Source organism: Ictidomys tridecemlineatus, chromosome 8 (assembly GCF_052094955.1).
Source record: "Ictidomys tridecemlineatus isolate mIctTri1 chromosome 8, mIctTri1.hap1, whole genome shotgun sequence".
NCBI lineage: Eukaryota > Metazoa > Chordata > Mammalia > Rodentia > Sciuridae > Ictidomys > Ictidomys tridecemlineatus.
In genome coordinates, this window is record NC_135484.1 from 143,523,418 (window position 1) to 143,536,702 (window position 13,285).

Consider the following 13,285-nt stretch of genomic DNA (forward strand, 5'->3'; position numbering starts at 1 on the left):
CAGGCAGGCCAGAGAAAATTAGGGGTATGTTTTCATTTAACATCATTTTTTGCTGACTCTCGTCTCCCTGGAAAATTGTCCGTGAGGAGACAAAATAAGGTGCCCTCTCTGTTAACTCGGTTTTCTTTAATTACAGTCATTGGGAGATGACTTATCACGTTGTGAGGTATGGAGGTGATTCTTTTTCCCTACCTCCCAGGCTGCCGAGGAATTTGTTTTAGAGACTGGCAGTGGTGAACTTGGAGATGAAAGTCAGTGTGTTAAATTTTTTCAGTTGTTTTTTTTCTATGTTTTCTCCCCTGCCTGCTGGGGAGAACAAACAAACAAACAAACAAAAAACTAGCCACAGGACCAACATGTACCTACGTGTCACAACCTGGGGGGGCCGTAGGGCGAGTTGAACTTGGTCTTTTCCTGACTCGCTTTGGGGTTTCTTGCTTGGTGTTTTGCCTTCCCGGTGTTCAGGGCTGGGCAAAGGGAATGTGAGTGGGGACTGCACCCTGGCTGATTCCATGCGGGAGAAGCCAGCTCGTCAGTGGATCCACATCTAAGTGGATGTCCATGTTAGAAACCCTTCTCCTGGTTCCTGGCCCCATGCTCCATGGCAGGTCATCACCACCCTGTGGCTCCCGCCCCCCACACCCCAGAACCTCTCCTGTTCTCTGCTTTTCTCCCCTCCATTCTAATCAAGATACCTTACTGTTTCCCCTGCAGGGGGTTCTTTGGCCCTGGGGGTCTGCCGTTCTCTGAGCTGCAGCCTGAGCGCTATGTTCATAGCAGAAGTTTGCTGTCACTCTTCACACCCCCATTTTCAGCCTGACAGTTGCGCTCAGGACAACGCTGACATCCTTCCTGAGGTTTCCAAGGCCTGGCCCTTCCCAGGCCCTGCCACCACGCAGCCTCATCCCTCGACATCCTCCCTACCCCCCCAGGTCCCCCCACCCTGGCAGCTTCTGGGTTCTTGAACGTGGCGGGACCCTGGCATCCTCAGGCCTTGGCCCTTGTCACCCCTCCCCCTGGAAGGCCCTTTCCTCTTTTGGCCTGAGTAATTGTTGAACTCATCAGATCTCAGCTCAACAGTGTTTCCTGAACGAAGCCGCCTGCCCGTCACCCCAGGGTAGGACACGGCATCCCATACGGTCATGGTTTTCCTTAATACATATATATTTTCATTTGTCACATTATTAATTCCATAAAATCAAGGAAAGTGCTTGGTATTTTTTGCTTACTATTCTACCCTCAGAACCAGCTGAATCGCAGGTGTTCAATAAATATTCACAGAACAAATGGATGATTAAAGTTGTATTGATAATAAGCAGGTCTGGAGGAAGACGAAGGAAGCCTGGCCAGAAAGGCTGTTCTGGAGGATTTCTGGGGTGCTGGGCAGCGGCAGCGAATGAGAGCAGTTGCAGTTTTATCTTGGGGGGGGCTTAGCACCCACATTATAGACTGCGAAGAGCTTGACTTGGGAAAGAACAGTAGGAAGGTGATGTCGTTGGTGGACGTGGAGAATGTGGCTGGAGCCGGCCTGCGGGTCTCCCTGTACTTGCTGCAAGGACAGCAGCCGGAGGCAGCTATCCCTGTCCCTGTCCCTGTCCCTGTCAGATAGACTCCAGGGAGAAGTCTCAGGGGCCTCAGGCAGGGCATGTGGGCCTGTGTTCATTTTACGGAGACCTGTGAGTCGGGTAACTGATCTCATTTCCTTTATGTCATTGGCTTTCCAGAAATTTCCAGGCCAAGGTGCACAGGCAGCCCCTCCTCTGCTTCACGGACTGCGTCGGGGTCTCTCTCTCCTCCTCTCCCCTCCACTCTTCCTTCTGTAGTCTTCGTTGTCTTTGTCACCCCTTTCTCACAGGCTCTGTCTCCTCCCGTCCCCTCTCTTGCTCTCCGCCTCTCCCTCCTTTTCATTGATAGGAGACGGTCACAGGCCCAGTGCTCAGGTTCGGCCAGTCATGGGGTATTGGTGCTCGGGGGCGGAATTCCACTCCCCACTCACCTCTGCGTGCCCAGTCCTGCCTGACCGCCAGCCTTGGGCGGCCCTAGCGGTTTCCTCTGGCCTCCAGCGAGCGCTCCCCCTAAGAGCCATCTCTCTGACTCCACCCTTTGGGGTGGCCATTCCCGACCAGCCCAGCTGTTCTCTGGACCCTGGAAAGTCGTCCCCGGATCTCTCAGGTGGCCTTGTCTACGATCAGCCTCGCATTGTCTAAAGGCCATGTTTACTTTCTGTCTCAAAGAAGGCAGAGCCAGGTCTCCCCTTTCTTTCTGTCCCTTTGGTACCCAGCCCATTGCTGGCTGGGGCCTGGGGGCTCCTGGGGCTGGGACAGTTGGTGCCTCATTGACGGGGAGGACCTGCCTGCTGTAGCCGTCCAGGCAGGAAGCGTCCAAGGGATCAGTGAATCCTTGCTGTGTTTTATGTTCTCTGGCGAAGGACAATATTTCTTTTGTCATTATTCCTCAAAAATATGAAAAATACAGATGTAGTTAATGAGGTGACAATCACCCCCTCCCCCCGATTAACTTTTACTCATGGGGGATTAGGGAAACCCGTTGGTCTTCGTGGTGGGTCATGAACTACCCCAGTATTACCTCTAAAGCCAGAGCCTATACAGACTCAGAATGCAGAACTTTCCAATGGATCTTTTCCTGTGGGATTTGCAATGTTCCTGTGAATAGATGATGATATTGACTTAAAAACTCTGGAATATTAAAGTAAATTGGGAAATACTTTACCTCTTTTAAAAATAAGCTTGATTTAAAGAAGGCTTAAATACAAGGAAATATACCTCTTTTGCCAGGTGCAGTGGTGCACACCTGAAATCCCAGTAGCTTGGGAGGCTAAGGCTCGAGGATCACAAGTTCAAAGCCAGTCTCAGCAATTCAGCCAGGCCCTAAGCAACTTAGGGAGACTCTGTCTCTAAATAAAATATAAAAAAGGGCTGTCTCAAAATAAAAAAGAGCTTAGGGTGTGGCTCACTGGTTAAGCACCTCTGGGTTGAATCCCTGGTACCAAAAAAATAAAATATACCTCCTTTAAGCATGTATTTTGGTAAGTTTTGACAAACTTACGCATTCACATAATTACCATAACAATCAAGATATGGACACTGTGCTGTCCAATTTGGCCATTAACAAACTAAAAATAGCTATTTAAATTCAAATGAACTAAAGCTAATTAAAATTTAAATACACTTCCTCAGTTATACTAGCCACATTTCAAATGTTCGGTAGCATTTGAATTGTGTGACTGTTTGATGGTGTGACTGTTGCTTACCATACTGGGATGTGCAGATTACAAGACCCTGCCATTATTGTGAAGGTTCTGCAGTGTTGGACAATGCGGATATTAAACATGTCCATCATACAAAAGAGTTCCTTTGTGTTCTTTCCTAGGCCATCCTCAACCCCATACACTGGTCTCTAGAAATCACAGATCTGAACTCCGTCTACACAAATTAGGTTTGTGTTTCATAGAACTCCATTTGCCTACTTTGCTCAGCATGGTTATGGAAGTTAATCGATTTCTGCTCTTACCTGCATAATTAAGTCACTCCTTCCTATTGCTGAATAGTTTTCCATTTTATGGGTATGCCACCACTTATTTACCCAGTGATATCTTGATGACATTTGGGCTGGTTTTACTTTGGTATGAGTATGAATAAAGCAGAAGATTTGTTGTGCACATGTTTTCATTTTTCTTGGGTGAATGTCTATGATTGGAACTACTAAGTTGTATGGAAAATATATGTTTGACTTTTTAAAAATCATCCAACTTCACAGCTGCTAAGCTATGGAACCAACCTAGGTGCCCTTCAAGAGATGAATGAACAGATAAAGAAAATGTGCATATACACAATGGAATATTACTCAGATGTAAAGAAGAATGAAATTATGCATTTGCTGTAAATGGATGGAACTAGAGACTATCATGCTAAGTGAAATAAGCCAATTCCCCCAAACTAAAGGCTGAATATTCTCTCTGCTATGCAGATGCTGGATCATAATAGGCAGGGTGGGGGCACAGGGTGTGGTAGTGGAGGTTTACTGGATTGGACATGGGAAGTAAGAGAAGGTCGGGGGCTTGGGAATAGGAAAGACGGTAGAATGAATTGGACATAATGTTCATGTATGAATTCATGACCAGTGTAACCCCATATCCTGTATAATCACAAGAATGGAAAGTTATACTCCATGTATATATGATATATCAAAATACATTCAATTATCATATATAACTAAAAAGAACAAATAAAAATAAATAAATTTTAAAAATCTTTTAAAAAAAGATCATCAAACTGTTTGCTGAAATAATCGTACCATTTTATATTCCCTCCAGCAATGTAGAGCAGTCCCATTCTTACTTGTTAATACGGATTTTTATTTTTATTTTTTTACTTATTCTATTAATTACTGAGAGATGGGTGTTCAATCTCCACCTATCATTATGTATTTTCTGTTTTTTCCTTTCAGTTATGTCAGTTGTTGCTTCATGTATTTTGAGCCTTTGTCACTGGGGTCACACACACGGTTATAGTCTGGATCTGAGGTGTCTCCCAAAGCTCCTGTTTGTGCAGGAATGTTTAGGGCTGAAAGGACTGGATCATGAGAGCTGTAACCTAATCAGTCCACCCTGGTTTGAATGGACTGACTGGGAGCTAACTGTAGACAGTTGGGGTGTGGCTGAAGGAGGTGGGTCTCTAGGAGTGTGCCCAGGAGGGGTGCATCTTCCCTTCCCCCTTTCCCTTCTCTCTCTGTTTCCTGACCCCACCACGAGCTGAGCAGCTGTTCTCCACTGGGCCCTTCCGCCCGGATGGCCTTACGTGGCCCAGAGCAGTAGAGTCTGCTGTCTATGAACTGAGGCCTCCGAAACAGTGACCCCAAATAAACGATTCTTCCTTTACGTTGTTCTTGTCAGCTGTTTTGGTCACAGTGATGAAAAAGCTAACTAAAGCACACACTGAAGCATGTTTTGTTTTCTTTATGAATTGATCCCTTTAACATGAAAAGTGCCTGTTAGGCCTTGTTCTTGTTTTGCTAATAATATCTTTAAAATACTATTAGAATGTGTGCTAATTGATGAAAAACAAACCATACATATTTAAAGCAAGTTGTGTTGGTGAGCTTGAGCAGACACATACCTGTGAAACCCTCAGCACCATCAAGAAGATGGCATCTCCTAGGGCTCCTGAGGGACCTAGTTCTCCTCCACTCCTCTCCCCAGGGAACTACTGATGTGCTTTGGGTCACTATAAATCAGTTTGCGTTTTCTAATATTTTATGTAAATAAAAACATACCATATGTACTCTTTCTTTGTCTGGCTTCTTTTTCTTATAACGATTTGGAAATTCATTCATATTGGGGTTTTTTTTGTTTGTTTCAATTATTTTCCTTTTTATTTCTGGGTAGTACCTCATTGTGGGGATACATAGCAACGGTTTTATTCCTTCACAAAGATGGACATCTGGGTTGTTCCTAGCTTTTACTATTACAAATAAAACAATGATAAATGCTCTTGAATCTTTGTATGGATGTATGCTTTTATTTCTCTTGAGTAAATAAGTACCTAGGAGAGAAACTGCTAGGTCATATAGAAGGCACATATTTAGCTTTTTAGGAAATTGCCAATCTGTTTTCCAAGGCATTTGTACCATTTCTATGGTTTAGATGCATGGTGTCCCCAAAAATCTCATGTGTGAGACACTGCAAGGAAATTTAGTGGAGAAACGATTGGCTTGTGAGAGTTTTAGCCTAATCAGTGCATTAATTCCCTGATATAGATTAACTGGGCTGTCACCACAGGCAGGTGGGGAGTGGTGGGAGGAGGTGGGTCCGTGGGTGAGTCTTTGGGGTTTACATTTTGTTTCCAGTGAGCAGAACTCTCTCTGCTTCACGATTGCCATGTCCTGAACTTCTCTTATCCATATACTTCATCCACGACGTCCTGCCTCACTGGGGCCCAGAGCAGTGGAGTTGGCTATCTATGGACTGAGACCTCTGAAACCGTAAGCCAAAATAAACTTTTCCTCCTCTAAAATTGTTCTTGTCAGGTCTTTACATCACAGTGGTGAGAAATCAGACCAAAACACCAACAGTGTATGAAATCCACATTCGCTTCTCTTTCTCCCCAACATTTGGTATGGCTTTTATTTTAAGTAAGTCTATTTGGTGTGGGTTTTTATTTCATTTACTTATTATCCACTTACATGTCTTCATTTATGAAGTTTCTGCTCAAAATTGTTGCCTAGTTACAAATCTTTAGTTCTTTATCTTATTCTGAATCAAGTCCTTGGCCAATACTTATGGTGTAAATATTCTCTCCTGCTCTGTGGCTTGAGTTTTGTTTTCTTAATGATCTACTTATAAGAGCAAACATTTTTAATCTTAATGAAGTCCAATTTATCAGTTTATTTATAAATTATATTTTTTTGTTGTTCTACTTATTAAACTTTTGTCTGCTTATGATCAAGAAGATTTTCTCCTATGTTTTCTTCTAGAAGTTTTAGAATTTTTAGTTTTACATTTGGTCCTATGATCCATTTGAGTTAATTTTTGTGTAGAATGAAAGGTAAATATTCGGTTTTTTCCCCATTGAGATCTAGTTGTTTAGCACCATATTTCCCCCCCAAAGATACTTCATTCTCCCATTGAAATGACTTGACATGTTTGTCAAAAATCAATTAATGCTTATACGCATGCACAAAATTATACAAGGCATATGCAAATGCTTTTCAATAAATCTCTGTGAGATACCTGAATAAAAGAGTGGGTCAGGCAGTAAAAGTATTTTTTGTGTATTAATCTTTTAAAAATTCAAATATGGTTTGCTTTTATTTCTTTGTGTCTACTCCATATCACAAAAACAGAGGTCCTCCAACCTATCGTGGATGCATAGGCTTTCTGGTGAAGGGAAGCCCTCTTTTCAGATATTTGAACTTGGTAATGTACACAGGCTCCAGAATTTTCTTCAAATGCAAATGTACTCTGAAGTGATCTCTCTTTCTCTCTCTCCCTCTCTCACACACAGAGACTTTTTAATTTTCCTAAAAAAATACAGATCGATAGAACTGATAAACTGATCATAATTAAACTTTCTGTATTAGGAGGGCCCCAATCAGTCAATATTTAATTCCATGACAGAGAGAGAAACTATGGGAAAGAAAACCCAATGGCTATGAAAACAGAGATCTAAAAATTTAATGATTTAAAAATAGCTCTACATACAAAATGGCAAAGAGTAATACAGATTGGACGTTTTGGTTTTGAAAACGTGAAATGTCACCACTTTGATTAGAACCAGTCTGTCATTTGCTAAGAAATACACACCATACAATGAAATCGACGAGGACACACTTAACTTCTTCAAGTGTTTTTCATGTTCAGCAACCCCCTTCTTCCCCACGTCTCCTTGTCACACAACAACACCACTTTTAATCTTCCGTAGGCAGTGCAGAGCATTGATGATCACAACAGCGGTTGTTTTGAAAAGCACCTTCCATTTTATTTCCACTGATTCTTCATCACGCCGAAATCCTGTGTTCCTCATAAATCATTTCCTGTTCCAATGATTTGGTTGTTCAAAACAAGCAAGCTTAATTTGGTCAAGGAATATATTGCAAAAGAAAATACGTTTCCAAATAGGCCAGAATCCAATTATTTCTATGGACCAAAAAGACTAAAAACATGCTTCTCGAGTGGGCAATGCTTGGGTACATTTACCCACCAGGTAGGGTGTATTCCACTCACCAGGGATGCATATGATGGCTGTGGTGACCGGGCTGGGTCTACACCAGCAGGGGTGAGGACAGACTAAGGCATAGATGCTGTCTGTGACTAGCTGAGTTGGTTGTGGGGTGAATATACAAGGTCATCAGCCACACAGAGTTGTGAAGGTTGGATGCACTGTCTATAGCTACTGGAAATGTTGGGTCTGTACCATGTGAGTTTTAAGAAGGGCGTGAGATGAAGAATATAGCCTGGTGGCTCTAAGGGACAATGACCAAGGAACTGGCCAGTTTCCCTCAGGTAATTGGAGCAGAAGTGCCCACGCGAATGTGAAGTGTTGGAAAGGCCTCTACTCAGTACTTGATGAAACCATCCCTTCTTTTTGTGGACTATCATAGTCTGATTTGACTTCATGGATCCCTGCTTCAAATAATGTTTTGCTTTTTAAAAAAAATTTTTTTTTTATAACTGTAAGAACATTCTTTGGAAAACCTCATGGCTGAATCACTCACAAATGCAGAAGATCAAACAGCCCTGGTGAAACAAGAGTTATTCTTTGACTGTAGCTTCCTCTCAGTGTTGAAACAACCAGGCCCAGCTACAGACATGGCCTCCTCATAGAGTACACAGGTCTCTCCTCTCTCCAGCACCTGAAATCTCAGAGCTAGGATTAGCATATAATTCTGAAACTTGATCTCCAAGAGGGCTTTTTCAACTGGAATTGGGTATTTTGCCCTAATGTGTTCCAGGCAGTGAATTTTGAAAGAGGTTTCAAAACAAGAAGACAACATACCATGCCTTATGAGAGGGTGTGTGGGAGATGCACACTTGCAAATATACTAGCTTTGGGTGTGCCAGGCTCAGAATCATCACTAATACGTGCAGAACAATATTACAACCAGCTAATACATTTTTGAAAAAACAAAACAAAACCCAAAATGCAGCATTAGGAGGTGCTGACTAAGGTGCTTCTTAATTCATGTTTTTTTGTATTTTTTTTAATGGAATGTATCAGACAAACACCTACAAAACAAACATGAATGCAAAGGACCGGACAAGTTTCTGTACAGCTTATGTCCTAGATACTTATATGCATACATAAGAACCCCACAGGGAAGAAAAATTTTCCTGTCCAGCTCCCTGAATTTCTGAAGGTTGTCTAACTCAAAAAATGTTAAAATATTTCATTTCCATATAAAATATATACAAAAATAGATCCTATTTACAAAACCCAGAGAGTATTTCCAGTTTCCCTTGGTAACAGTTCATTCAGTTCCCTCCTCCTCCCCTGTCCTCTCAGAAAGTCGCCATCTCCAGCAAAGAGCGCTTGAACAGCTGGGCGTTTCTGGACAGGTCCGTGACTTGGTGGACCATCTCCTGCAGGGCGGTGGTGCTGGGATAATGCAGGGCCGCCATCTTGGTGGCCATCACTATTGTCTTGAGCTGTTCACAGAGCTGGTTGCTGGAGTTCATGACTTTGTTACGGATGTCCTGGGCAGACACCTGCCTTGTCAGCGTGTCTCCGATGAACACCAGTTTGTGCGCACTGAGGATGACAAACTTGCTGTGCGCCACGAAGATCCGCGGTGGCTGGGCGGAGCTGACACAGCTGAAGAGCGCGTCGATGGCATTGAGGAGGGAGATGAAATGGGTCTCGCACTGGTCATAGTAGAAGCAAAGCAACTGCCGATCCTGGGCCCCCGCACCGCTGTTTGTGGTCGGGAGGCTCTGAGAGGGCTTCCACTTGGACATGTCGTTCTCCACTGGCTTGGTGATTTCTTGTTCCAACAGCTGGAACTGGCTCAGCTGGAAAGAAGACAAAAGCAGGTTTCATTCAGGGGAACACACTGTAATGGAAATGACCCCCGCATGGAAATAAGAGATGGGGGTTTAATCCTTGGTGGGCGTCAGATGCCTATAGGCCATGTAGCTCTGGGGAAAGGGGATCCCCAAGGACGCCTCCTGCTCAAACCACCAGTCCCCTCTGCCTTCTGGCTGGAAGGCAGCTTGAGGTGTAAACCCCAGCCTTGTCCCCTGTACCTTTAGGAAGGTCAGGTGGACCAATATTTACAAAGGGCTCAGAAGAGCGCCTGGTGGATCATGGGACCTGTGTAAACATTTATTACATGTTGAGTGGTGGCAAGGGAAAACCAAACATAGTGATCTTTTTGTCACTTAAGTCACTAACAGTTTGCCCCTTGGGGAAAGCCTTGACTGTCTCTGAGAGCAGCTCAGGCAGAATGACAATTCATGATTCTTGTCTGTCTCTCCTACTCTTTCTGTCAAGACATATAGTTACATTACAGTCCAGCGCTGGAGACACTAATGCAGATAAATGTCCATGCATGAGGGAGGAGATCACAGCCCAGGAGACCTGAACGCTAGCTGGCTGTGCATCCAGGTGAACAGAATGGTGTTAGCTTTCTGATTTTTCTCCTCATTTTCCCCAACTGGTGTATTATTTAAATTGCAATTGAAATACTTTCTAGCTACTCTTCCAAGACTCCAAGGACATCTCTCTTTTGTAGGTAAGGACTATTTATGACCTTACTTTTAAGACTTGGTTAAACTCTCCTCCTGGGGTAGGACTGAGTCAGAGCAGCGATAACCTCACCCGGCTTCTCCCCCAAGAAATGCACATCTAGCTCGTCTACGGAATCTGCTTGCTTCTCAGGAATTACTATGGTTTCAGCAAATTCCCTAAACCCCTGCCGTCTTACTTGGTCAAATGCCACTGCAAACGTAAACAGATACAGGGTGATGAGCTAAGGCTTTTAATAATGATGAATTATATTTTACACAGCTTAGGCTTTCGCAAGTATGTCCATCAACGCGTTCCCTCATTTAGATTGGGGGGGGTTACTTTTCTGAGTTTTAGAGAACTAATTGAAGTTCAGGGAGTTACATGACTTGCCTAAGGTGACACAGTCAGTTGATCAGAAAGCAACCTAGGTTTCCCAAAGATTGCATGCCATGGCAGGTCACCTCCCCTAAAGAGGCTTATAAATCTTCAATCCATTTCACTTTTTAAAAAATGTCCTTATCCATCATTATCTGGTTTAACTTTTGAATGAACACGCCCTGCCCAAATTCCTAGGTAGAATGGTTTGGATACATTTTAAACACTCTGGGTCCTTCCTACCCTCCTACCCTTAGGTGGGACCATGGGTGGACAAGACGAAGGGTTGTGCCGATGGCAGGGGACAAGTAGAGACAGGAGAGGGGGAGAAAGACAGTATGAGATTGAGACTTTCCCAGGCATTGGATAAACCGCTGAAGAAAGCTGCCATCCTCTGAGGAGGCGGAGATCAAAGGCCATCTATAGAAAGGAATTTGAGTGGCCATTTGTAGGTTCTGTCAAGGCAGAGGGGGCCGGTTGGGCAGGTCGGTGGAGGAAACGCCAGAAAACAGGAGGGAATGAGGCAGACAGAGAGAGACTCAAAGGAGGTTACCCAGTCCTAGTTTTTACTGAGCGTGGCTGCTGCTTCATTTCTGGGCTTGAATTCTCTCACTATGGATGATGGCCTCAATATAAAACCCCCCATTTGCTTGGGCAAGCTTAAGTGGGTCTTGTGTCTTGAGACTCAAATCCTTAACCCAAATAGCCCTAATATGTGATATATTAATAGATTTAGCCTTAAAAATTATCATTTGGATGTAATCCAGGTGTGCCCAGCTGTATTAGCAAGGTCATTGCCTTCTCTCGGCTCCTGTGCCCTATTCTATGCTTTGGAGCTGATTATGCCAGCACACTGACTGGATCCAAACCCGAGTCTTTGGAAGTCGTACTTTCCCTGCTGGGGGGGAGACCCTGTCACCACCCAGGCATTTTTGTTGGACTTGAACTGACCTGATGGTGCTCCAGCTGCATCTTGTTCTGCTTGATGATATTCTCTTTCTCCAGCAGCTCCTTCTGTTGCCGCTCAAACTCCTCCTTACCCTGTTATTGTCCAACACAAAGAGCACATTACCTCATCCATGTGATTCACTTATGCTAATGACTTCATTGACAAGTGCATACATATGCTTTCATTTTCCACTGCTCTGGCCACTTCCTGCACGCCCAATTAGGCCCTGTGAACCCCAGATGGGGGTGGCAGGCTCCTTGGCCAGAGACCTAGAAGCACTGTGGAGGGCGAGGAGGAAAACCAAAGCTGCTTCCAAGTGGCGTGCATTGCTCTCTGCTATCTTATCCTCCTCAGGAAGCTTCCCACAATCCGCTTCAAGCCTCCTTAAGAAGCATTGTTTCTCTAACATGAATAAACATCACATACTCGCTACTATTTAATCCCTTTGTCTATCTTGAAGTGTGAATGGATATTGTGCTTAGGTCTATTTTGTAATATCACATATTGATTATTTGAAAAATATTTTTCATTGATTATGCTGATCTGACAGATGTTAACAAATTGATTGTTAAAATATCCAAAGAATTACATTTATTGCTATCATTACCCATCTTATAAAGAGAAACCTGTATAGCTTTTGTATAAAAAAGTTACAAAATTTAGGTGGCAGATACAAGCTTTCAAAATTTCTAACTTTCTCTTACTCAAACATTAGCATTAACTACACATATTGTCACTGATTTCCCTTGAAGGGACAGGTTTGTTTTATATGTTTTTGAGAAATTATCAACCTCCTTCCCAACTCTAGATACCCCTAGATTGTGTTGATCATGATTTCATGTAAAAAAGCATTCCATAAAGAAAATCACTCTTCCACTCACGACTCAGTCACACAAATTCTTGTTCCCAAGGTTACTATGTACTTCTTTTTTGTCACAGAATTACCTTATGTGAGCTTCCTATTACTTCCACAGAATAATGAATAAAAGGGTGTATACTTGAAGGTGCAAATTTAATAAAATAAATAATTTAATTGGTTAAAATAATAACAATAATAATAAAAAGAAGCACTATTTCTCTTGGTTCTTCTTTGACAGATTTTATGTGAACCCCCCAGATCTCCAAACACAGTTTTCAATGGGGTCCATGTTTCACTTCTAGTTTTTTTGAATCACTTATGTCTCCCTACTCCAGATTACCAAGGTGCAGAGCTGGATGACCAGGGAGATGCATGTTAAATTTCTCCCTCTCCGCTCTCCTTATGCCCTCCCCGAGCACCAGGTGGCTCTGTTGAACTTCCCCCACTCTCTTGGGTAGTTCAATAATTTTCAGTATAATTCATGCCTCTCAGTCATATTAAAAATTCAGATAATAAGCCAAATTCTAAATGGTGGGGTGTTTTAATCACTTTGGTAGAGTGTTTTAATCCCTCAAAATGGAAGGTCAAGCTGTTAGGGTCCCAGGGCAATTTGGAACTTGGTAGAATTTCCTCCTGTGGGGGCCATGCTGTGACGGCACAGTTTTCCATACGCCAGGTAAGGGGTCTGGGCCAATTTCAAATGCCCAGTTGCAGCCAGGTGCCATTTGGGCTGTAATTCCAGTGACTCAAGAGGCTCAGGCAGGAGGATGGCAAGTTCAAGGCCAGCCTCAGCAACTTAGTGAGGCCCTGTCTCAAAAAAAAAAGGACTGGGGGTGTAGGTAACTCAGTGGTAAGATT

At 43.3% G+C, this 13,285-nt stretch overlaps 2 protein-coding genes across 6 annotated transcripts in view; one reads left to right on the forward strand and one right to left on the reverse strand.

Moving 5' to 3' along the window:
* The window catches only part of LOC110598371 (small integral membrane protein 13), a 135,433-nt gene that overhangs the window by 57,270 nt on the left and 64,878 nt on the right, over nucleotides 1–13,285 (forward strand). The gene's annotated exons all lie outside the window — the stretch shown is intronic.
* Nucleotides 7,169–13,285, reverse strand: part of Nedd9 (neural precursor cell expressed, developmentally down-regulated 9) — a 102,759-nt gene continuing 96,642 nt past the window's right edge. For all 4 annotated transcript variants that reach the window (XM_040282141.2, XM_021727852.3, XM_005327472.5 and 1 more), the window contains 2 exons: nucleotides 11,571–11,660; nucleotides 7,169–9,526 (listed from right to left, as the gene is read on the reverse strand). In XM_040282141.2, the coding sequence (XP_040138075.2) occupies nucleotides 9,017–9,526; nucleotides 11,571–11,660 (600 nt within the window). In that variant the 3' untranslated portion in view covers nucleotides 7,169–9,016. The remainder of the gene's footprint in view (nucleotides 9,527–11,570; nucleotides 11,661–13,285) is intronic.